The 24,577-nt window shown below is 41.6% G+C and overlaps 1 protein-coding gene across 1 annotated transcript in view; it reads left to right on the forward strand.

The window, feature by feature from the left end:
• MYRFL (myelin regulatory factor like) overlaps positions 1-16,736 on the forward strand; it is a 59,124-nt gene extending 42,388 nt beyond the window's left edge. Inside the window, exons 18-25 of the mRNA XM_008172404.4 lie at positions 52-98; positions 204-365; positions 6,727-6,789; positions 10,008-10,095; positions 10,369-10,443; positions 13,167-13,275; positions 16,069-16,143; positions 16,239-16,736. Of these exons, the coding sequence (XP_008170626.3) occupies positions 52-98; positions 204-365; positions 6,727-6,789; positions 10,008-10,095; positions 10,369-10,443; positions 13,167-13,275; positions 16,069-16,143; positions 16,239-16,325 (706 nt within the window). The 3' untranslated portion in view covers positions 16,326-16,736. The remainder of the gene's footprint in view (positions 1-51; positions 99-203; positions 366-6,726; positions 6,790-10,007; positions 10,096-10,368; positions 10,444-13,166; positions 13,276-16,068; positions 16,144-16,238) is intronic.
• The last annotated feature ends 7,841 nt before the right edge of the window (positions 16,737-24,577 follow it).

The following is a 24,577-nucleotide window of genomic DNA, read 5'->3' on the forward strand; positions in this document are numbered from 1 at the left end:
ACAACTTCTGTAGACGTTTTGTAACTAATCGTTTTTCTTCTCCTTCACCAGCAATGCTACAAATTCCATTACGCAGCCTCCATATACCACCATGGCAGGTACTGTATCTGTTACTCTTCCGTATGATACGACTTCAATTTCTGTGCTGCTGCAAAAAGTCTCGAGACAAAGAGCACTATTGAAGAGTTTGTTGTTCTTTGTAGCACTTAGTGACAGCACAGCTTCTCCAACCATGACACCCAGCATTACAATCCCCGAAGTGAATGTCTGTGACATCTTGCCTTGTGACAAGACCTATTGCTGTTCAATTCATCAAACCCACAGAAAAACTCCAAGGTACCAGACAATGACGACAAAGGAGGAGAGTAAGTTGAAACATGAATTTCTATTACTGTTGGAGCTGGACAGGAAATGATTTTTTCCTTCCTGGAAATTTTTTTGAGATTTCAAAATCAGTTTCCTGTTGTGCCTCAGAACAAAACTGAGACCTTTTGAAAGTTTTCATAAAAAAGAGAGAGAGAGACAGAGAGAGACACACACACACCTCAGTTAGCCCAGTTGCATTCAGCTGGGATGCAGGAGAAGCAGGTTCAAGTCCCTACTCTGAATCAAATAGAACAGGGGCTTGAACCTAGGTACCCCATATCCCAGGTGAATGCCCTATCCACCAGGCTATTCTGTGGTGGGTAAAAATGTTATTGAGAATAAGCACTTAGGATCAAATTTCTAAAGATATTTTGGCACCTAAAGATGCAGATAGGCACCTAGTGGAATTTTCAAATATGATTAGGTCATTTGAAAATCCCAGGGGTCACCTATCTGCATCTTTAGGCATTAGTCTATAATATCAAGCTGTGAGCACTTCTTACTAGCCAGTTATACTTAGTTAATGACCCAAGGTGAAGCTGAGGGCGGCTAAATCCTTTAATAAGCCATCAGATACTTTGGACAATGAATTGACCGGATGTGGTGGAGGGTGAAGTAACTCGTGTTAAAAACTGCCACAAAAGTGAAATGTAAAGTAATAAAAAAGAAGAGCTTTCTCACCAGGTAGGGTTTTCCAAGCACTCTGATCTTAAGAGATGGCATTCAGAGACAGTGCACTGTACAATAAAAGAATACTTGTTACTAAAATATGTTTCTTCATATTCTCTCTACTATATATATAGTAGCATAGGTAGTAGCAGAAACTGGCAATTGGTAGCTGATGGCGATGTAACATTAAATGAGGCCCCAACCTGGCAAATGCTCAGGACTTGATTTTCTCTTTACACTTAGGGTTAAGGTTTACACTTAAAACTGAATGTTTGTACTTTTAGTCCCAACATTCATTCTCCTTTCTTCCCCTTTTGTTGACCTGAGGATTGGGCGCTAACCAGTCAGGCTGCCAGGGCATGAATGCTTGCAATGACTACAGTGGTGTAGTCCCCATGGCCTGAGTCAAACGGCATGACTTTCACAATGTCAAGGCGGGGCTAGTGTTGCATCTCACACTGGCCCTGAGAGACCCATACAAGTACTTTACAGTACTTCACAAGGGAATTCAGTCAGGAGAAAAGATTCTGGGCCTTGAAGTAAGGAGAGTCTTGTATTTGTAATGATCTAAAAGGAGCCGCCAGTACTGAAGTCCAGGACCCAGATCTGCGAAGGTCCTGGGTAGGCAGCAGGCCTTGACTCTTCTTGGCACCTGGCCGAGAGACCTGGTAAAGGGACATTTAAGTTGTCTATATTCGCCATGATCCTGGTTCAACTTTTATGGATGGGCTGTGAAAATCTTACAACTCAATATACAATTTCAGTGGCGGTGACTCCTTGACCAGTATTTGTATCATAAAGTGCTGTCCTTTATTGTTTTCTAGGGCTGTCAATTAATCAGTTAACTCATGCAATTAACTCAAAACAAATTAACTCAATTAAAATAATTAATCTCGATTAATTGCAGGTTTAATCATACTGTTAAACAATAATAGAATACCAATTTAAATTTATTATAAATATTTTGGATGTTTTTCTACATTTTCAAATATATTGACTTAAATTACAACACAGACTACAAAGTGTACCGTGCTCACTTTATATTATCTTTTATTACAAATATTTGCATTGTAAAAAAGAAACAAAATAAATAGTATTTTTCAGTTCACCTCATACAAGTACTGTAGTGCAATCTCTTTTTTGTGAAAGTTCAATTTACAAAATGTAGATTATTTTTGTTATATAACTGCACTCAAAAACAAAACAATTTAAAACTTTAGAGCCTACAAGTCCACCCAGTCCTATTCTTGTTCAGCCAATTACTAAAACAAACAAGTATGTTTCCATTTACAGAAGTTAATTCTGCCCGCATCTTATTTACAATATCACCTAAAGTGAGAACACACATTTGCATGGCGCTTTTGTAGCCAGTATTGCAAGGTGTTTATATGCCAGATATGCTAAACATTATTTCCCATAAATGTAAACAAACTAGTTTATCTTAGCGATTGGCTGAACAAGAAGTAGGGCTGAGTGGTTGTAAAATTTTACATTGTTTTATTTTTGGGTGCAGTTATGTAAACAAAAAGGTAGCTCTTTCATGGTTAAGAGATTGCAGTACAGTACTTGTATGAGGGTAATTGAAAAATACTATTTCTTGTTTTTTGCAATGCAAATCTTTGTAATTACATTATTTTTTTAAGTGAGCACTGTACACTTTGTATTCTGTGTTGTAACTGTACTCAGTATATTTGAAAATGTAGAAAACATCCAAAAATATTTAAATAAATGGTATTCTATTTAACAGTGCAATTAAAACTGATTAATTGCCATCTTTTTCAATCTTGCGATTAATCGAGATTAATTTTTTTAATCCTTTGACAGCATTATTATTTTCAAATCATTGCTGTTAGTAAGTAAGTAAGTAGTGGTTCTTATGATTCCAGCTGAACTAAGCCCTTTCAAAGTCATAGCTCAACACAATACATTAAAAAGGACAGCCCTGAATGATTTGTATTACTCTGAAGCTTGAATGAGTATCAAGATTTTCTTAATAAAAAATTCACTAATCTAATTAAAAAATGAGAGAACTCGAGGAAAAAGAAAAAGCTGTCATCCCCATCTGGGTATCTTTCATATTAGATGATGAGAGCACATTCTTATAGCAGGAAATAAAGATGCACAGAGCAGTACCTACTGTTGGAATCTCATGCTCTAAATAGCATGAAGTGTGGACCCAAGAGTGAAAATCTGCTCAGCACACAAGCTACTGAAATATCTTAAATCTACAGCAAGCTTAATGAAGCTGAATAGATCTCCCAAACGGATGGTAATAATGTCAATAATCAACCCAATTGCCGAGAAAATCAACAAGCAGCTTAATGTAGTTGTATCCAAAACAAATGAGAAGGGCAAGGTTGAACAGACCAAAAAGCTGAAAACGAAACGCAGGGAAATAATCAGGACAAACGTGTATTTTAAGGAGTCAGTTCACCAGCCTAAGAAAATAGTCACTGAAGGTTACAGCTGTTTGCAAATAAAGTGGAACTGAATGCAAAACCCAGAGTGCATTTCAGTGGGGCCTTTCCCTGATCCCCAGGCACACCCACACTTTGTGGGTGCCAACAGCAGTGCATACACTCCTGGGTGCACAAGTGCTTTCAGTGCAGATCTTATCTATGTACATCTCAGATTTGCTTAAAATGAACAGTTGTGCTAGTAAAAAGCAACAGAGGATCCTGTGGCACCTTTGAGACTAACAGAAGTATTGGGAGCATAAGCTTTCGTGGGTAAGAACCTCACTTCTTCAAATGCAAGTCATCTTGCATCTGAAGAAGTGAGGTTCTTACCCACGAAAGCTTATGCTCCCAATACTTCTGTTAGTCTCAAAGGTGCCACAGGATCCTCTGTTGTTTTTTACAGATTCAGACTAACACGGCTACCCCTCTGAGTTGTGCTAGTGAGACTTAATTGCTTGAATATTCAAGGACAGCAGAAACAAAAGCATGTCCAAGCCAGGCCAAAGCAATTCATAAAAAATGTCAGCAGATTTTCACAGATTACATTTTATAGCGTTTGCCTCACTCTAGTTGAACATGGTCCATTTTCCCACATATTATTTCCTCAAATAGGGCTATAGTTCTTTGTTTCCAGCCTAGCAGCCACTATGGCATATCTATTCATGCTAACTGTCCCTGGGGAGGAGGGACTGTCCTTATTTTTTTACTAAATGTTGCCATTTCCTCCATGTGCTTCCCCCCAAAATCATTGCTCCTCATAGAGCTCAATGCGGGATAAAGGTGCATTACAATTTTTAACTGCACGTGTACTTCTTAGTTTCCTTCAAAGGTTGTCATTTACGGATTCATAACAATGTGCACTCATTAGATCAACATAACTTGAGGTTATGATCATATTCAGTGTCTTTCTTCATAGAAATGTGTTGAATGCTTTGGACATTTCAATGAATACACTGCACTTTTTCTTGGTCATTTCTGGTCCTCTGGAATGATGTTCTGCGCCTCCAAACGAAAAGGACTTTAACTAGAATTCTTTTTCCTGCATTTCATTAAGTAAGAGCAAAGGAAAAAGGACACTAAACTATCTAAACTGCTACATGCCACAAGGAGCCACAACAGTAGTTCCCTTAACCCACCCAGCAATATTGTTAATCTTTCCAGCTATACTCTTAGCCAAGCAGAAGAGTCTGTCCTATCTCGGGGCCTCTCCTTTTGTCCCTCCAGACCCACGAACATCTCTTACTTAATTGGCCTCTCAGAGTTGGTAAGACAACTCCCACCTGTTCATGCTCTCTGTATGTGTATATATATTTCTCCTCAATATATGTTTCACTCTATATGCATCCAAAGAAGTGGGCTGTAGCCCACGAAAGCTTATGCTCTAATAAATTTGTTAGTCTCTAAGGTGCCACAAGTACTCCTATTCACAGCTTGTTAACTGAAAAGCCTAACGCTTCTATCATCTTCCATCTAAAGAATCCAGGGTGGAACCGCTCCAGTGTTTCAGCCTGTGTACGGAATTTTCCAGCAGAGCGCTCTAAAGTAGAAGTAGCAAGACTACAGGGAGAATGTTTGCTTTTTCAGTGAACAGTTTGTCAGCTCCAGCAGAGGACTGAGGACCACTTTCAGAAGTAGTCTTAATTTGCACACATGCTGCCAGGGAGGTTTGCAGTGCACTATCTAAAATTTTTATCTAGATTTTTCCACTTCAAAGAACATCAAAGAGGAAAGAACAGGAAGGGGGGCTGGGGTGGGAGACACTACAGAGAGTTTGTAAATTTAAAAGAATGAATGAGCAAAGAGGAATAAGGTAATTGTGGTGGGAGGCAAAATTGGCCACATGTGAATTATTCAGAACAAAACACCTCTAGAAATTTAAGTTTTTTTTTCTTGCATTTCATTTTGGTTATCTTGGGTCCTTAAACTTAGCCCTTTTGACTTGTCCTGTGCTGTGGGTTTGTCATAGCCAGCATGTCAACTGCACCTCAGTGGACAGATTGTCTGTGCCTTAGACTAAAAGTGTGGCAGTGGTTTTGAATCTTTTCCACAGAGGCTGAGGGATTCTTTGCCTGTATTCAGGATGGACAATGTAGTGATTATACTATAACCCTTGTACATTTCAAAAGTGTCCTTATTAGAAAACAGAGACACAAACAGTTCGCAAAACATACCTAGAATTCCTTAGTCTGGTGCTGATAGATTCAAACTCTTGAACTTACAGAACAATGATCAGTAAAGACGATGATCCCATTTCTAAATTTCTCTGTCAGTTTCTCTAGGCTGAAGTCTAAGGCCTGATCCACACTACAGAGTTAGGTCAGTGTACATCGACCTAACTCTGTAAGTGTCTACACTAAAATGTAGCTCCCATTGATGTAACTTGCCCACTACACCGATTTAATAACTCCACTTCCACAAGAGATGTAGCACATAAGTCGATGTAGTTAGGTTGATGCAGGGTCAGTGTAGACACCGTGTTGCTTCCATCGACTGTTGCTGCCTTTCAGAAACCATCCCACAATGGCCCACATTGGCCGTTAAATCAGTGCTAGCGCTCCAGATGAGGACGCGCACCACCGACACAAGGAGCGTGGTGTGGACGTGTAAAACCAATGCAATTACTGTGGTGGCTGTACATTGACATAAGTTAGCTCGACTTAATTTTGTAGTGTAGACTTGCCCTCATTCTTCTGTCCCTGACATACTACATCTCAGGTCAGTCCTTGTGGTCCTATTCTTTATGTTCAGAGGCCTTAGATATTCCTCTTGCCTATTTTTATGTAGCCAGGTATCCATTTAGTCATCGCCATACTAGCCAGGAGGGCATCCTTGCTAATGATATCTTTACAGTCAGATGTATGCAGGTGTACTATGTTGGGAAGTGAATTAATATCTATTTCTTTCCCTTGTACAACAGCCAAATATATTCCATGCTTACTGGGGAAAATCCTTTCTATTTGGTTGTTTAATTTTTTTCTTATATACCGTAGCATTTCAAAAGCTCATTTGATTCTGTTGTCCACAGTTCCCTTTCCTTTGTATGCACCTTGGTCTGAATGAAGCTGGTTTGCATTTTAAATGAGTCCGTCATTTGTGGTACATGTGCCTTGGTGGTGGTCTGTCATTTGAGATAGAACATTTTGCTATCTGTCTTGTGTTGATGTTTTTCTGTCCATTTTTAACATTAGAATAGCTTGTACAGGGAAATCAATAATAATGTCCCCTCTCACAGGAAACAAAAATAAAGCGCTACACGAGAGGAGATTGGTGGAAAAACCTGATCTTGGAATTGACTGTAAGTCCTCCATTTAAAAGAAATACTTTAAATACATAATTTATAAAACTTTTGTCTACTTTTGTTTGACTTCCTGGTGGCCTGGTTTGGGGAAATTGCCTTTATAACTGGTGGTTATAGGAAATTGGAGTTCTGGAATCTGTTAAACACCTATGGTCCGCTATAATTTTCTTGTCGAATTAAATTGCATAGAAGTGTTCTTTAGACTTTTACAGATCTGCCTGCAACCCCCTCTAATGACTTCTTTGTCTTAGCCCTGGGGATGATCTGCATAAAGTTAGGAGCACATATGTTGAACTCATCTCAGCTGAACTTCTCTTGCACTTATTTTCTCAGTCTACATATTGAGCCAAAGGACTTGACTTCAAGTCAAATTAATGGAAGGTGTGTTATATACAGTTGTTTTCCCCTCCCCCCAGCCAAGGTAAATGACCGCTCTCAACAAAGGCTATATCCTGCATGACGCTGAGCACTCTGGGCCCAATCCAGCAAAGAGCTTAAGCCACTGACTAGGCTCAATAGCAGCAAAGGGACCACTTGTGTGCTTAAAGTTCAGCATATGTTTAAGTGTAGGTGAGCTGGGTTGTCTGCTGTTTGATGGCCTGTCTGTTCTAGGGATTCAAACACTGGTGGAGACTAACTTGTGTCAGAAATAGTGGGGATTTTTGCAAAACTTCCTGGTGCAGACAAGGCTGTGGGCTCTTAATTTAACTGAAGGCTTCCCTCTCTATAGGTTGCACAACACTATCAGATCCATTCTGGATGAACGAATCATTGTGCTTGCAGCTCATGATTGCAGATAATATGAGAGTGCTCTCTGGCATTGCTGAGGCATGAAGAGCGTCAGCGCTTGTGTTTGGTGTTTTGTTTCTAGCAGCAGCTTGTTTAAATAGGAGTCAGTGTGATCCACTGGAGAGGGCACTGGCATTCTTGTCAGGAGACCTGGATTCTATTTCCAGGTCTGCCCTGGACTAGCTGTGTGACTTTGGCAAATCCCTCAGCTCTCTGAGTCTGTTACCCTCCCATCCTATGGCTTGGCTGTTTAGTAGCAAGTTCTCTGGGGTACAGACAGTCTCCTATGTGCATGTACAGTGCCTAACACAATGAGGCCCTGATCTTGGTTGGGGCCTCCAGCACTGCTGTAATACAAATCCTCATAAAGTGATGTTGTCATGAAGGGAAGGTACTAGTTCTTTAAGGGACAAACATGGGCAATCTATCTAAGTTACTTATATCATCTATTGCCATAGTATCTGAGCACCTCACGATCTTAATCCTCATGACACCCCTGTGAGGTAGGGAAGTACTATTATCCCCATCTCACAGGTGGGGAGCTGAGGCACGATGATGCTAAATGACTAGTCCAATGTCATACAGGAACCCAATGGTGGAGCAGGGAATTGAGCCCACATCCAAGGCTAGTGGCCTAACCACTGACCTTCCTTCCAGTCTGGTAACAGCTTCCTTCCTTATCCTTTCTGGTAGTCATTACTGTCACAGTTCAGAGCAACTGCACCTGTGTTTCCCCCTCCATGGCCCCGCAAGGGCATCCACTGTAGGCTCCAGGATCCTCAGACTTCACTTCTCTTGAGTGGAGACCTGTGTGTGTCTCCCTGATCAGGATATTTCGAGGCTGCTCAGTTCCCTGCCTATACTGTAGCCTCCCCAACATAGTCAGGCTGCCTAAACCAGCCTGCTTTCCTTTTCTCCTTAGAGACAGTAAACAGTGTAATTGCCACAGTTATAAGTTACCCACAGCTCTCTAAGCAAGTGCTTTATTCTTATGGTAAAAGCATTACTGAGAAAAGATATTAAATACAATAAAAGAACCTACACACATGCTAATAAGCTTACCAGAGATCACCCCCTACTCCAGTAGTGCTCAAACTTTTGTACTGGTGACCCCTTTCACATAGCAACCCTCTGAGTGTGACCCCTCTTATAAATTAAAAACACTTTTATATATATTTAACACCATTATAAATGCTGGAGGCAAAGCGGGGTCTGGGATGGGGGCTGACAGCTCATGACCCCCCATATAATAACCTCGCGACCCCCTGAGGTGTCCCGACTCCCAGTTCGAGAACCCCTGCCCTATTCCATCAAGGGCTCTGGGCGAGGATTAGTCATTCAAACCCCACCCAGGGTTTTTTCTTGTGCTCACCAGTTCATAAGAGCATTCACTCAGGATTTAGCTCCCCTATGAGTTGGTGAGTGCCTCCTTTATCCAGCTGGGGCCTTTGAAGAGATCGTTAATAGGTAATCAGCTAGACAACAGGTTTTTCTTCAAGGGGCAGCTTCAAAAGGATGGCTCTGAAAGTGAGTAATTTGTACGCTCCTTGTTCCCAAGTATTTTCTAGGAACCCAACTCAATTAAAAATTCGGACTTGACTTGTCCATTGTTTTAAAAGAGTTCTTGGAAGCACATAACACTTCCCAATGTTTACATTAGTCCTGTCACCCTTAAAATATGAAATTCAGATACAGAATCTGAACCAAGTTCAAACTTCCACAAAGTCTGGAGAGGTGGGTTTGACCTGGTGTTTGAGTTCAACACAGAGAAGGAAGAGTCAGAAAGCTGCGATTTGAATTTCCCAAAATCTCAGGAGCTAGAGGTAGAGAGGGGGTTGATCTAGTGTTCTGGTTTGTCCTAATTCTAGATTTTAGCTGATCTATTTCTAGAACCACAGTTTAATTGGTATGTAAGTGCATATGTACCTATGTTACATCAAATAGGTTACATATAGAATCAAATACTTCTACAGAATGAAACATTTTCTGCAGAGATTCGTAGAAAAGTAATTCCATTCCATTCTGAATCATTTCTCTAGGAAAAGGCAATGATTTTCAAATTAAGGGCTGCTGTCTCTCAGGTGTATCTGTGCATGAGCAGCTCCTGTTAAGGAAAATAAATATGCAGATATACTCGGCAACTCTACCTTAGATGCTCTGTTCTAGGAAAATGTTTTACTGTGAGGTGCCCAATATGTTGCCCATGGGATTCTGACATGTGACTTTCAGTTTCGATCTCCCCTTTAACTGTGGAATGAGGAGAGAGCTCATCAGCTGAAGGTTTCTATTGCTAGTGACTTTAGATCTGCAGCAACTTCTACCATAGATGAAAAGGGGCTGGGAACTATGGCGTTAACTACAATGTTATTACTGTCTTACCCCAAACTCCTGAAGTAATAAAAAAAAATTGTTCCTAATGTTTTTAGGGATTGATACAACAATCAGTTCCATGCAGATTTTGGAAACGCAGCAAAAGATTGACCGTCGCTATTGTAGTAAAGGTCTACAATGCAGGTGGGTGAAATATTTTGTTACGTTTTATTAGTGTGATGAGGTAACAATGCCATTAAGGTGGCGTTGGTGCTTGCCTGTCCTCTCATGTGTTTTGATAAATATCCATTCAATTTTTCAAAGTTAATTGCAAAGATTATAGTTTAAATGAGACTTTTTACAGCATAATCTATTAAATGTTTTTTCTTAATCCAGATATAATTTTCATACTCATGCAGACAAACGTCATGAACTCTTCGGTGTTAATGTTGTCCCTTTATTGTTGCCAACATTTAGGTCTGGAAATTACAGCTATGTTATTCCTGTTAACAAATACACACCCATCAATGTAATACTCTCATTGGAAATCAAGTAAGTACAACCAATGCAAGTGTGTCTGTAGAAAAAATGTGCTCTGGGCTTTATAATGAAATTGCTTCTGCCTGATTTTTGTGGACCCCAAATGAAACTCATTCCTGTGCAGAGAGCCAAGACTATGTCTAGGCATAACTTAAGTTTTTGAAATAGCTCTGCAGTGGGATGTAATGCATCAGGCTAGTGCCAGCACTCTGCACAAGGATGCATTTCACCCACTGAGATAGATGTTAAAATGTGATAGTCTTAGGCCCAAATCCTATAGATACTTAGGCCCATGTGTAACTTTACTCACTGCATGTAAGCATTTGAAGGATTGGGGGCCTTCGTTTATTGTGTTTATTGATTTTTCTTAATATAGAAAATTTTATTTAAGAGACTAGAAAATAGTTCCTGTCCTTACCTATGCCATGGGGCAGAGCTAACCAAAGGCAAAGCTCTTAGTCAGCAAAGGCTTCTCGTCTTGAACATAGGTCTAGTTCCATTCTGTTGTCTCAGGGTAGGTCTATACTTACCTCTGGGTCTGGCGGTAAGCAATCGATCTTCTGGGATCGATCCTGGAAGTGCTTGCCGTCGATGCCGGTACTCCTGCTCGGCGAGAGGAGTACGCGGCATCGACGGGGGAGCCTGTCTGCCGCGTCTGGACCCGCGGTAAGTTCGAACTAAGGTACTTCGACTTCAGCTACATTATTCACGTAGCTGAAGTTGCGTATCTTAGTTCAAAGTGGGGGGTTAGTGTGAACCAGGCCTCAGAAGTAACTGGTTCTTCTGCTCCTCTTCTCCTCCAGTGGAGGCTGATACCATTCAAAATAGTTGTTGAATTGGGAATGTTTAGTTCTGCCTCAAGACATTTCATTACTCTGATCTCTCAGAATTCCAAGGCAGAGTTTTATGAAGCTAATGTAACATGCTTTAAAGGCAATCTACTGACCTCACATATTAACATTCTTGCTTTTAAGATTAGTGTGAACATAACGGGACTCCTCGGAAATGGCTGCACATGATCTGAAGCAGTAGAAAGAAACCTTTAGTTTAAGCATGTGCCTTTATAAACAAATGTTGAAGCCCTCGTGCATGCCTATGAATGTGTCATGCTCAGAAAATAGGATACTGAATTTATTTTAGATGCTACAACTGTGTTCTTGGGTTCTTTTGCTATCAATGTATTTCAATGAACTTTCACTTAAAAAACAAACCAGAAATCCACATACAATCCACATTTAATTGTGTTTATTGTTATATCCAAATACCATGATCTTATTTCCACTAAATAAAATCAAGTGAAGCCAACATACACCATTGCAACCTATCTAAGGCAGTCTGTGGCATGTGTATTATACACTTGTACAATTGCTGGATTGTACAAATGTCTAATTAAAGCTGTACAACCATGCTTGGCAGGCAAGCTCTTTTCCTCCTTCCAGAAAAAAAAAAAAAACTAAATTTTCATGCCACCTTGCTGCTTCCATTTTTCTGCCACCTGTTGCCCCATCCAGCTTCTTCTGAGTCTTCGTTTTTTTTCCCGACACTCAAGTCCTGTCACAGCCGCCCAGGCTGGCAGGATTGGAACAGCATGACCATCTTTAGATACTATTGGAAGAGGAAGGGGGCAGGGTTTTTTCTGTTGAAGGTTTCTGACTGGAATTCTCTCCCTAGGCCAATGTTGACCTGTGACCTCAATCAGGGCAAAGTGCAGGATGTGCTTGTTCCCTTTTTAATTGTGTGCATGTTTGTGCACAGTGGGATTGTGATTGTTTGTGAAGGTTCCTGTTCTAATGTGTGTTTTGGGCTTGTCTTCCGTAAAGTTATGTTTCCTGTCTTGTTATGGTGCCCAAAGGTTTTCTGGCCCTGAGGAATGATAAACGAACGCATGTAGTTATCGTTATTTTGGAGAGATCAGAATATACTATAGCCTCTGGTAGCAACATCCTTTTGTGTTGGAGAAGTTTGTATGCAGACATGGATTTGGCTTTGCAGTTAGATCGGCTGAACCAAAACTTCAGATGCAAATTCCCCCAGGAAAGAGTCCAGATCATGATTAGAGTTTCTGAGCCTCAGAAGTGCTAATTTCCTTTATTCTGGCCACTAGGGGCATGTCTACATTGCAGCTGGGGGTGTGAATGGCAGTTCTACTTTGCTGCTTCTAAAGGTAACCTCCCGCCCCCGAAATATAAACAATGAAACTGAAAGATGCACTGGAAAAAAACTACAAAACATTCTTAAGGGTCGTGTCTTCATTGCAGCTGGGGGTGTGAATGGCAGCTCGTGTAGACATGCCCACACTAGCTGTCCTTTAGCTAGAGCGCTACAAATAGGACATGCACAAGGACATGGCACAGCACAGGCTGCACAAGCCCATCTCACTCCCCTGAGTATATACTCACTTGTGCAGCCCACGCCATGGCAACCTCACTTCTATTATTAATGAGCTAGCCAGAGTACAGCTAGTGTGGGCATGTCTACACGAGCTGCCATTCACACCCCACGCCATGGCAACCTCACTTCTATTATTAATGAGCTAGCCAGAGTACAGCTAGTGTGGGCATGTCTACACGAGCTGCCATTCACACCCCCAGCTGCAATGAAGACACGACCCTTAAGAATGTTTTTTAGGTTTTTTTCCAGTGCATCTTTCAGTTTCATTGTTTATATTTTGGGGGTGGGAGGTTACCTTTAAAAGCAGCAAGGTAGAACTTTGGGTTCTTTTTTTTTTCTTGAAGCACTACGGAGCCATTAATCGTCTTTCAATGCAAAGTCACTTTTGGAAATATGTGTTCCCATCAGCCACGAAACCGAAACAGAAGGGAGGCTTTCCAGGAAACCACCCAGGTAACACTTTTCTGAATTGCAAAGCTAAAATCAAGGCAAACCCAGGAATACGAACTTGGTCCTGAGAGGTATTAAGCAAAGAAATAATTTGTAACTAGTCTCGCCCTCTGTCAAATCATTTGGCACTTCTTAAAGACATCCCTGCGTGCATCTTTCTAAGACAACCTTGATACCTAAATCACCTGGGACTGTGGGTCTCAGTGATGCATCTTGGGATGTCTTTAGGAAGTGCCAGTATATGTTATAGATGACACGATAAAACTTTGAAAAGGTTAGTCATAACACATGTATCTGCTGAACGTCTCCCTCCCGTACAGGAGGTGGAGACATTCGGGTTATAATTCTGGGAAGCTGTGGGTGCTTAACTCCCTTCCCCAGCAGAGGGCCATCCCGGGGTGATCAAAGCATGGAGATGTGTTGGGGGCAGCGGACAGAAGAGCCTACACTCAAGAGCTCCAAGCAAATGCAAGGGCAGCAAATGCAAGCCAACAAATCTCTAGGCTCAGTCAATTCTGCACTTGTGGGTGCTTGAAAAATATCAATGAAAAACCGATACAAGATTAACACCCTCAAATTATTTTGGCAAACACGTTAGGCCAAATTCTGCTCACAGTTTAATGGTGGAAATCCAAATTAACATCCAAATCTAATAGAGTTGGTCTGCATTTCTACTGGTGTAAATGAGAGTAGAACTTAACCTGTTAGTGCGAATCAGTTTGCTGCTGCATATTGCAAAAACTAAATGAATGATGCTTTAAGGCTTCCATTGGGCTTTTGTGAGGGTGGCTTTTTCCTGTCTTCATTTCTCCTCTGGCCTCTGTAGACTCACTCAAATATAAAATGCACATTACATTACCACTTGGGGAGCATGGACCATCACAAGCTTCAGAGCTGAAACTCACCACTGGTGCAGCTCCACTGGTGGTAGAAACCTATGGAGGAAGATGTAACATGATAGGACGCTGGAGTGTTTGCCACTGTGACCACATGGTGATGAAGTCCCCCACCCCCAAGCCCCTGTCCATGCTACTGCTTCCACTGCTAGTGAATTATGACTTTAAGGTGAAATCCTGGCTCCATTGAAAACAAAGGTAAAACTGCCATTTCGTTCAGTGGGGCCAGGATTTCACCTATAAAGCAATATAGAGAGAAGCGTACTGCGTGTAGATGAGAATTATTTTCATGTATTCTCTGGGATATCTTGGGGGGAACAGAAGTTGTCAAACACCTGAGCTTTTCCCACCATCCCAGCCAGTTGGAGGTCTGATCCTGCCAGGTGCTGGGCACTCACCTCCAGCAAAGAGGTGAGTGCCCTAAACTCCCATTAACTTCAATAACAATTGAGGCAGCTCAATACCTCACAGGAATGGGTTTTTAGTCTTCATTATATCTGCCTGGCAGTGTCTCTGCTAGTTTAAAAAAAGGGTGGGGATGGGGAATAAAGGTGGTAGAAAATTTGAAAACAAAATTTTAGGGCAAACCTACATGTCATGAACACTTGGGTGTTTGGCCCAGTACACACCTGATTTTAGCCTGTGGAACTTACATGCTCCTCACACCCTGAATTCTTAAGTGTTATTAAATTGCTTACTTGCTGCTGTGCTGATTAGCTGGAGCCCTGTCTTCCTCCTCCTGCCCAAGATGACTTTCAAATGTCATTGAAAAAGGAGTAGGTTGCTGTGACTACAGCAAAATCATCAGGTACAAGCGAATGAAGATCTTGGGAGCTCTGACCTCCAGCTGTAATTCCAGCAACCCCTGAAGCTCTGAGTCAAATCCAGAGCCCACGTAGGCATGTCTTTTAGACTGACTGCCAGCAAAGCTAGTCAGGCTTCATGTGTCAACTTGAAATTCCCATCAAAGGACTGAAGCTATCTAGTTTGACCCACAGGTAAGAAACTGCTTCCAGCAGCTGTAACAGTGAGTCATTCAAGGTTGGCATGAGTCAGAATAAAAATACTGCTATTGAAAGTATTTGTTTTCAAGCTTATTTTCCTGAGCGTCGCGAGATTTATTCCACAGTGGTTAGTAGCCCAGCAGTCAGCTGGCCTCTGAACAGTTTCTGCCTAAAATTTATAATGTGCATAATACCTATTGCATCAGGGCGAGAGGGACTTTATTGATATTTGTGATGTCTGTGAGGTACTTGAATGAAATGTGAGTGCCAAGTCAAACCATTGTAACATTGTTCTTCCTGGAAATAGTGGGGTTGAATTATCCCTATACAATTTCAGGGAAAAGTGTCAGAGCCAAAATACATTACTTGCATTTGTATGTGGTGGAGTGTTACATCACACACAAAACCAAATCTTGCGTGCCTACATCTTGCAACAGTTCTGGAGTGAAGACGCTGCATTCTGCCTTGGAATACATAGAGGCCTGCGCACACCCAGGGTATTAGTCCTGCTGCGGCTTGTTAATCAGCTGAATCACAATGTTTACCACTATTGCACTTTAAACTTTACAGAGCACTTTGGCACATCTGGAACAATTCTAGCTTCCTAAAGGAGTCTAGAGGGTGCTCCGTTACTCACAGCCAGCCTAGAATGCTGGGAGCCAAATGTTTGTCAATTCCTGAGCTGATGGGAACAAAACCCATTCAGAACATTTAAAGTCAGCACTTTCCTTTTGTCTTTAAGTGTGCTGACTTCTCTCACTGTAGCTATCCAGTCTTGTTATCACAATGACTCATACTGCATTTGGCAGTGAAATGCTTTCACAGCCTATCCTTCTCTCTAATTGAATGTAAAATGAGGTTATCAAATTCATCTCTCTTTATAATTCATTATCTAGGGATGTCAGCATATTTGGATTCTCCCTGTAACTTGGTGGTATGACAGCGCATACCATTTCCGCGTAGCTGCACCGGTAAGCCTTTTTCAAATGGGAAATAGACCAAAAGAAAAATGACATTTTAGCTGTGATTAGTTTCTACATTAATCTCCTTTATTTTTCTCCTGCAGGATCTTGCAGACTGTTCAACAGATCCAAATTATGCTGGGATATTTTTTACTGATTACTACTTCTACTTTTATCGACAGTGTAACTAAAATATTGCTGATCATTCTGTTTATTGGGGGAAAGAAGATAATACTCATGGTACTGAAAAGACTATTGTCTTAGTAAAAGTTTGCAAATGAAATGAGATGTGCAGAATGTTTACTAGTTTTTGTTTAACCATTAACTTTTAGAGACGAGTGGGCAAAAATAAATTATTTGACGGTAGTCCCGGCTCTGCATGTCGAGTCTTTACTTGTAAAAGGACGTGATTTCTGAAAATCAATGGAGAACTTGATGTGTAGATATTAAAGGGTTCCACTGCTCTTAGCAACGCCATCAAATACAGTAGATAGGGGGGAAATAGTGGCATTCTAATATACTTCAGACTGTTCAGAAGACTTTGACATAATAAAAATATCAATTGCAGCTGAGACTTTTTTGTCCTACAAGCATCTACCTTCCATTATTGTCTGTCTCCTTCTTTATAGTACATATGATTTCTACCAAACAAAAGCTTTGTTATAGTGGAGTTTGTACAAGTACAAAATCTCATTGACGTAATAGCGACAAGTTTAGGAAATCTCATTCCACAGTGCATGTAATTATTTCTCTGCGTCATGTGGGGCAACACACCCCTGCTAACATCACACTCAGCAACAAATGTGCAACTTTAACACCAATGATGTTCATGCTAGAATGAAGTGTATGTTTCAGATATGATCTTTTATTTTGATCTGTGCAGAAGAATATATCCTTGGATATTTTTTGGAGTGTGTCACGGCTCCACAAGATCTGTGCTATGGCCCAATTTTTAAACAGTATCTTGGAGAAACCACTTCAGTGGGCCAACCCCCCACCCCCAGCCCTCAAGAGTTTCCCCTCTTTTACAGTGGCAGGCCACACAGCCACAATGCTGCTGAGACTGAGCCGCTAGGTTCACATCATGAGCTCTGGCCAGCGAATCCAACTGAGAAAAACTAGGCATTCAGAGACTTTTTGCCCTCATCAGAGATCAATGCACCTCAGCAAGTATTTGAAGTGACACCAGGCAGCCTTTTCAAAACAGAGTAGGGTTTATTAGTCAACTGGAATACAGCATTGGGAAGTCTTTAGGTTAGCCTAAAGAAGCAAAGGTTAAGACATCGTCCATACTGGCTAAAGCCTGGGCTTTCTTGAGCCATGCTGCTCTAGGAACCATCTTGGATTCCTTTCTCTCTCTGTCCCTTTGTCTGTCAGTCCCAGGTTAGACTTGCTGTGTATCTCCAAGGCCAGCTGCTGGTCCCCTGCTGAGTTCATATGTTCTGTCTGCCAGAGTTTCCCATTATTAGATATTAATTGTTTAGTCCCTGGAGTTATCATTCTCTTTCTTCCACTGATATGGGTCAGGTTCAGCTAGTCATTGATGACCTGTTCATACCACCCATTTAACTCTTCTGTACCAAATGGGTAACAATCCCTAGTCAAGTCAGTCACTTTCATGCATATCCTTCATTAAAAGGTTTTGGAGAATTCCCACTTTGTTTCAATATGTAAGGACATGTGTCCGTGTGCTGGAAGCGTGAGAGAACAGGAAAATTATAATGGGATGCTGTGCATAGTTTTGTAAGATGGACACGTGTACTTGGTGGTATCTACATTCTTCTATGTTTAGGAAAATTGTTTTTTAAAGATAATTTTAAGGCGACTGTCACTTAAGTTTTATATTTGCTGTTGAGATAGAGGAAGTACATGGATTATGAGTAGTGGATGCTGTCAGTAAGTGGGTGTAAGGAAATTATTTGTATTGAGGAGGGGGGAGAAAAAGAAATATAATGGTGATATTCTAGATTTTGGGAGATTGCTCACATGTACATCTCATCAATCTTAATCCTAAATTAAATCTATTGTTTGTTGTTTGGGAAATTTCTCTGGTTTCTAAATAAACATAACAATGCTAATATATATTCAGATGTTTAGCCATGAGGGGAAAAGCTATGAAGAAAATCTTGCCTCTAAAAATCAGTTTACTTTAATCTTTGACCACAAACACTAAAATGTCTTAATCATAATTGTATGGCTACTGCTTGACACCACTATAGGGCAGAGTTAAGGTTGTCTGGGTGCCTTAAGTTTGTATTTCTTTAATATAATCCTTAACTCTGAACTTCCTGGGTTTATAGAGGTTTGGGGATAATTGAAATCTCCCTGTAATTTTTTACCCCCAGTGACTAGTAGAAACTCTCAACCTTGCCTCCATCTTAATCTAGTTTTTTGCCTGGGAATATGCAATATAGATGACATAGTCTATAATAGCCTGGAAATGGGCTTGATATGGAAGTCTGGATCCAAAAGGATGCAGAATCTGGACAACGCCAGTTTCTTCTTTTAGGCTTCAGAAGAGAATGTCCTACATTGATGGTTGTCTCTTAAAAATTACACATGCTCACCATCAAATACATGACAATACACATGCATTTTTAACAAAACTGTAGATAAGTAGGCCTATCTGCTTTTCATTGATATTGCTCTTAGTAGATATATTGTTCTAACTGACCTGTAGCACTGCAGTGGGAGAACATGGGTTTTCCCCAATTTAACTTCATCAAAACAAAACCTCTGGCTAATGCTAGTGGAAACCCCCCCAACATTTTTGTGAAACATTTTCATGGTGTATTTTGTACAAATTGAAATTTTGACAAATTTAGTTGAAAATTCTGTACGTTTCAACCAGCTGCACCAATGGCACATTTATCTAGCAACTCTCATTTTAGGACTTGATGCAGGTTCAAAGGAATGTCTGTGCAGAGACCCGTGTTCTAAGTTGTCCAATGTAACAAAAGTCCAACTCTTGTTGATTATTTATAAAGTAAGCAAAAGTTGGAAACTGACTAGTACAAAGTAGATAGTTTAAGTTAAAAGAATTGTGATAATGGGTCTTCACAGCTTCTGAGTGTGACAAGCTGAGATTCTAGAAAGGGGACGAAATGTTTATAGTTAGAATATCAGGGTTGGAAGGGACCTCAGGAGGTCATCTAGTCCAGCCCCCTGCTCAAAGCAGGACCAATCCCCAGACAGATTTTTGCCCCAGATCCCTAAATGGCCCCCTCAAGGATTGAACTCACAACCCTGGGTTTAGCAGGCCAATGCTCAAACCACTAAATAACCATGTCTTTTGGCTGATTACTTGTAAACAAGATGAGGCTGTCACTGACACCTTCTTGGACATTGAACTTGCATTAAAATGTAAAGAAACAGGCTCAGGCTGAAGCCCAACCCCATCCCCACCCCCACCTCTTCCGTCCATGTAAGCACTTGGGTCCCAAGATCTGGTGGAGGATAAGTCCAAGCCTAAATCCCTCTGAGACTTGGGTCCAAATGTTGTCATTTTGCAGTGTGGACAGAACGTGGAACTGGGTCCTCAAGATTCATATCCTTAGAGACCACCTACACTATCCCATAATCCCATGGACCAGTGTTCCTAACCTTTCCATCCCAAAAGTAGCCTATTGACTCCCAGGAAATGGAAGCAACCTCTCTGGTTCAAGTACAGCTACTCAGCATTTAACTCTTCCGTTTGATTCTGACCACTAAGCTTCAGACAGAGATAACTGTCTCCTGAATTAGCTATGGCCACTGACAGGAAGAAGTCCTTTGACAAGTGTGCTGCTACCTAGCCACTGAACCACAGCCAGATACTGGTAAATCTCTGGTGTGAGATGAGTATGACATTCAACTTCAAGCAGAGTCCCAGAAATGACCATGTGTACCAAGAAGTAGTGAACATGTTGACAGTGTTGAAGATTGACTGGACCAGTGCAGAGAGCAAGTTAAGCAACTTAAGAGAAAGTGCTGGAAAGTCAAGGATGAGAACAGCACCTCTGAGAACTCACCATCATCTTGCCTCTTCTAAGAGGACTGTGACCAGGTGCTCAATACTGCCAAACACGGATCCCACAGCAGTTCATGATAGCCTGGTAAGCCGGGATGGTGAGTTTCTGACCCCCCAAATCCAATATAGCACTGGAGGGGAGCCAGCAAACAGTGGCTCGGGCTAGCTAGGTGACTGATGCTCATACCAGTCCACAAGGAGGTTTTTCCAATGGTGCAGCTGAAGCATGTCCTGGATCCAAACCTGGAAGAACTGTTTGATGACCCCCAGGAGGAGCAGCTCGTCACAGAACAGGCAGCAGAAATAGAAGAGGCAGAAGTAGCCCCGGAGCCTGGTAATCTTCTGGCTCTGTTGTTGTTAATGTACAAATGGGACTGATTTCCAGTTTGAGCCAATGCAATTTTTATTATAAGCCTTGGGTAGCAGTGTGTATTTGGTAACAGAGAAGACTGCATGACAGCCCCGTGGCATCATCCCCCACACCACAATGTGGAATTCAAAATGGTAACCGGGAAGTGAAAAAACAGTTAAGCATTTCACGTTAATTTTTTACCAGATACACACACCTTCTTACAAAGATGTGCTGGGGTGTTTAGAGTAAGAATTTGATATTGCCTTCCTTTTCTGAGTACACAGCATTTTTGAGCCTTGACATTCCAAAGGCACTTTTCTCTGAGGATGTTCTGAACCTTTTTTTGAAGTACTGAGGCAATAATGCATTGTGATATGTCTGCTTTCAGGCCCTTCCACCTTTGCAGTTCAGTCCCAGTCCAGCAGGAGCCTGGTTTTTCAAACTGAGAGTGGTCCCAAGAGGAAGCGTTTCCTCAATTACCTTAGGGTTGACGTCCTGGACAGGACCAATAAGCTAGTCTAATACCAAAGGGAAAAGGATTCACGACAAATGGAAATGCCCAGGCAAGCTGTGGATCATGAGGAGAACACGGCAGTGCATGAGGAGAGACTTGCCATGCAGTTTCTGGCACAGGAACGTTGCTTGAGGGAGGAAGATAGAGCACAGCAGCAAGACCTGTTTGAGAGGCTGCTTGCACTAATGGCCGCAAGAGTTCAGGCTCCTGCTCCAACTGCACCATGTCCTGAGTCCCCTCCATGGTACCATGTCCTCCAGACCAGGAATGCATTGGACAATACCAGGGTTGGGTGGCCCATGCAACCACGACTGAATGGTAGTGAGACAGGGAAAATGTACCCCCTGCAGTTCTTCACTCCTTTGCAGTGGTACCAAGTGTGTGCTAAACATGGTGGAAATGGATAGGAGAATGGTAAACCAGGGGGCACACAGAAGTAGAAGGTTTAATTATTTGCAGGGACAAAACATACCTGAAGATGTGAGATGCTGTGTATAACAAAGGTGACCATTTATATCACTGTTGCTACCACTGTTACACTTTGTATAAGATTTGTGGAAATGGTGTATCATGTAAGGTGCCAATGGAAAAGTTATGATTTGCTAAGTACGATTATCCTGTTTATATGCATCTTTGTATCTGAAATTATGAATATTAGCTGTGTACTTGTATCTTACACGTGTGTTGTATTCCTGGGTGACATCCCCCAGACAGAAGTTACATCAAGGCTAGACAGCTATGTGTTGATGGCCTCACCCATTAAGGACACTCAGCTCTCACAATAGGTCATTCAAGAAACTCATCCCATCCAGATGGCTCTTCCTGACGATGCCTCAGACAGGGAGGGGCCAATAGTCACTCCCTGTGAGTCACAAGCCATATAAGGACATGTGATATGCTCATGTGACCCTGGACTCCATCTTGGGCCAGTAACTTTCCAAAAACAGGGGCTGTGGGCTTTGTTTGGGACAGCAAGCTTCCATGCACAGGGCAGAGGATGTAAAAAGGCATGTGAGGCATCTTCATTTCCTGCTTCATTTCTCTGGACTGGATTTCTAACAAGGAAGATCTAAATAAGGACTGATGAGCCCCAATCTGTTTGGGTGATTCCAGAGAGACTTTTGCAAGATGGAATAAACTGCTATCACTGCTACAAACCCGACATAAGGACTTTGCAACCACTTGTATGTATATGATTCCTTAACCATTCAATAACTCTCATCTTTTCTTCCTTTTTTTATATTATTAAACCTTTAGTTTTTACTTACTAAAGGATTGGCATCAGCATGATTATTGGGTAAGAGCTGAGTTTTATATCAACCTGGCTAAGTGGCTGATCCTTTGGGATTAGAAGGACTTTATAGCTGATGAAATTGGTTTTCAGTAATCACTTATTGTAAAGTCCAGTGGGTGGGTGGTGAGCCACGGGCTGGAAAGCCTAAGGAGACTGCATCTCTGACTTCTTGTTAACCAGTGTGGTGAGACATAAGTTCTTTTGTTCCTGGCTTGGTATAATCTAATGATAGAATAACCATCAGTTTGAGATGAATCTTCCCCATTTCTCAGCAGTCTGTCCTGAATTTGGCATTTTCAGCTGTGACCCACTGAGGCAGGGTGACAAGATGTACTTACAGTGAGCATTCAAAGGCTACAGTAGGCACTTTAGTAGAGGGCTAAACTAGTCCTATTTAGTATGATCAGATCTGGATTTCAAACCACAATGACATTCCATAATAATACTTGGGTGCTAACATTTTTTACTTGACTTTCAAATAAACCACCTAGCCATCTCTCTTGACTCCTTCAAAAGAGACATCTTCAAAAACGCTCTTGGAATTTCTCAACTTTAAACACATTGATCCAGCCAGCAAGACCACTCTGTGTTACTGATTCAAAAGTGGTTTTTGGCAAACTGCCCTGCACAGAACTGAAAGCAGATTTTAGGTCCCAACATTCACATATGTTCCCCTGAAACTGAGAACTACTGGGCATCATCTGCATAACCTAAACAAAATTGTCATAAGTCAATGCTTAATTATATTTTATAGGGTCTTCCCTCCTGATTCAGACAAGATTCCCATTGAACATCATTGCCAGATTAAACTTTGAACTCAACACTTAAAAATGTGAGAAAACAGTCCACTGGGGATCAACCACTTCTTAGCTTACAAATATTTGTCGCCTTATTTTTCCATCATATAGGTGGAACTGGAATACTGTATCTATCAGTACATAATCACCTTGCATGGCCTGGAAGAAAGAGGTGGTGCACATTAGTCTGTGAGCACAGAAGTGGCAGAGGAATGTTCACGTGGCATAATAATTCTCTCTGCTTCATTCATGCATCTGAATCTTTTGCCCTCACATGTAAAGGAAGATGATGTGCATGAGTCCAGTGAGGGAACCAAGCAGCTGTCTGACTTGTACTCAGTTCTGGCCCCTCTACTCAAGTGTGGAGTGCACATGGGGCAAAAAGAGTAAACCAAAGCAAGAGAACTGAAGTTACTCACATGAAAGAGTAGATAGGATTGGATAGGAGAGCAGCTCTGTCTAGTGCCCAGAGGTGAGTAACATTCCCTCCCACATTTGCACATCAGGCCTCTGGTTTCTCACTCTGGTTGTGGGAGTCATGGCGATTTACAATCATTGCTACTCTGTTCTGCTGTGAAGTGTTTTATGGCTATTTGCTGTAAACATTGTTTCTTACATACTTCTCGTGTTTCTCTCAAGCATCATGCATTTGGCTCTATGGACTTCCCTATGCACACAGCGTGCATTGCTATTTTTATGTGAGCTGTGCTATTATCATTGGAATACAGTAAGTTTCTCTGAAAGACCGTAGCACAATTGTGATCTGAATACCTACTCTATATTGTGTTTATTTTGTTGTGTCCTTATTAAACTATGTATTTATTTGCGTAACTTAAAAATAGATCAGCTACTCTGTACAGGAGCTGCTGCTTCAAGGTACACAGCAAAATCGTACGAGAGATCAGAACTGAGTTTCATTTGGGATGTAAGATTTTTGAGGCTGAATTTCAGGGTATGTTTCTCCTTATGTGAAGACCTCATTCTTGTTAAACACAGTGTTCTGTGCGTATGAAGCAGCAGTACAGACATACCACAAAAACTCACATTATAGAAACAGCCAAGTCTCTTACACTGATTATGATCTTCGTCTTGGACTAGCTCCATTGAATGGCACGTACGCAGCTAGCTGCACTCAGGGCCGGCTCTAGGCACCAGCAAAACAAGCTGGTGCTTGGGGCGGCACATTTTTAGGGGCGGCAGTTGAGGTGGGGCCGGGGGTGGGGTAATTAAAGAACGGAGGGTGGGGGCAGCCAAAATTGTTTTTGCTTTGGGAGGCAAAAATCCTAGAGCCGGCCCTGGCTGCACTGGAAACATGATGTGACTAAAGCCAAACTCTTCTAGCTTCCAACAGGCTGAAGGGAGGCTTGCTTCTTAGAGGAAAGAATCCAAAATGGGGATTGCAGCTTGGGAAGATGCAGCAAAACCCTGCAGTTCGCCCTGTATTGTCATGTAGTTTTGTCCCACCTGCTGATTGGCA

Source organism: Chrysemys picta, chromosome 1 (genome assembly GCF_011386835.1).
Source record: "Chrysemys picta bellii isolate R12L10 chromosome 1, ASM1138683v2, whole genome shotgun sequence".
Taxonomy (NCBI): Eukaryota; Metazoa; Chordata; order Testudines; family Emydidae; genus Chrysemys; species Chrysemys picta.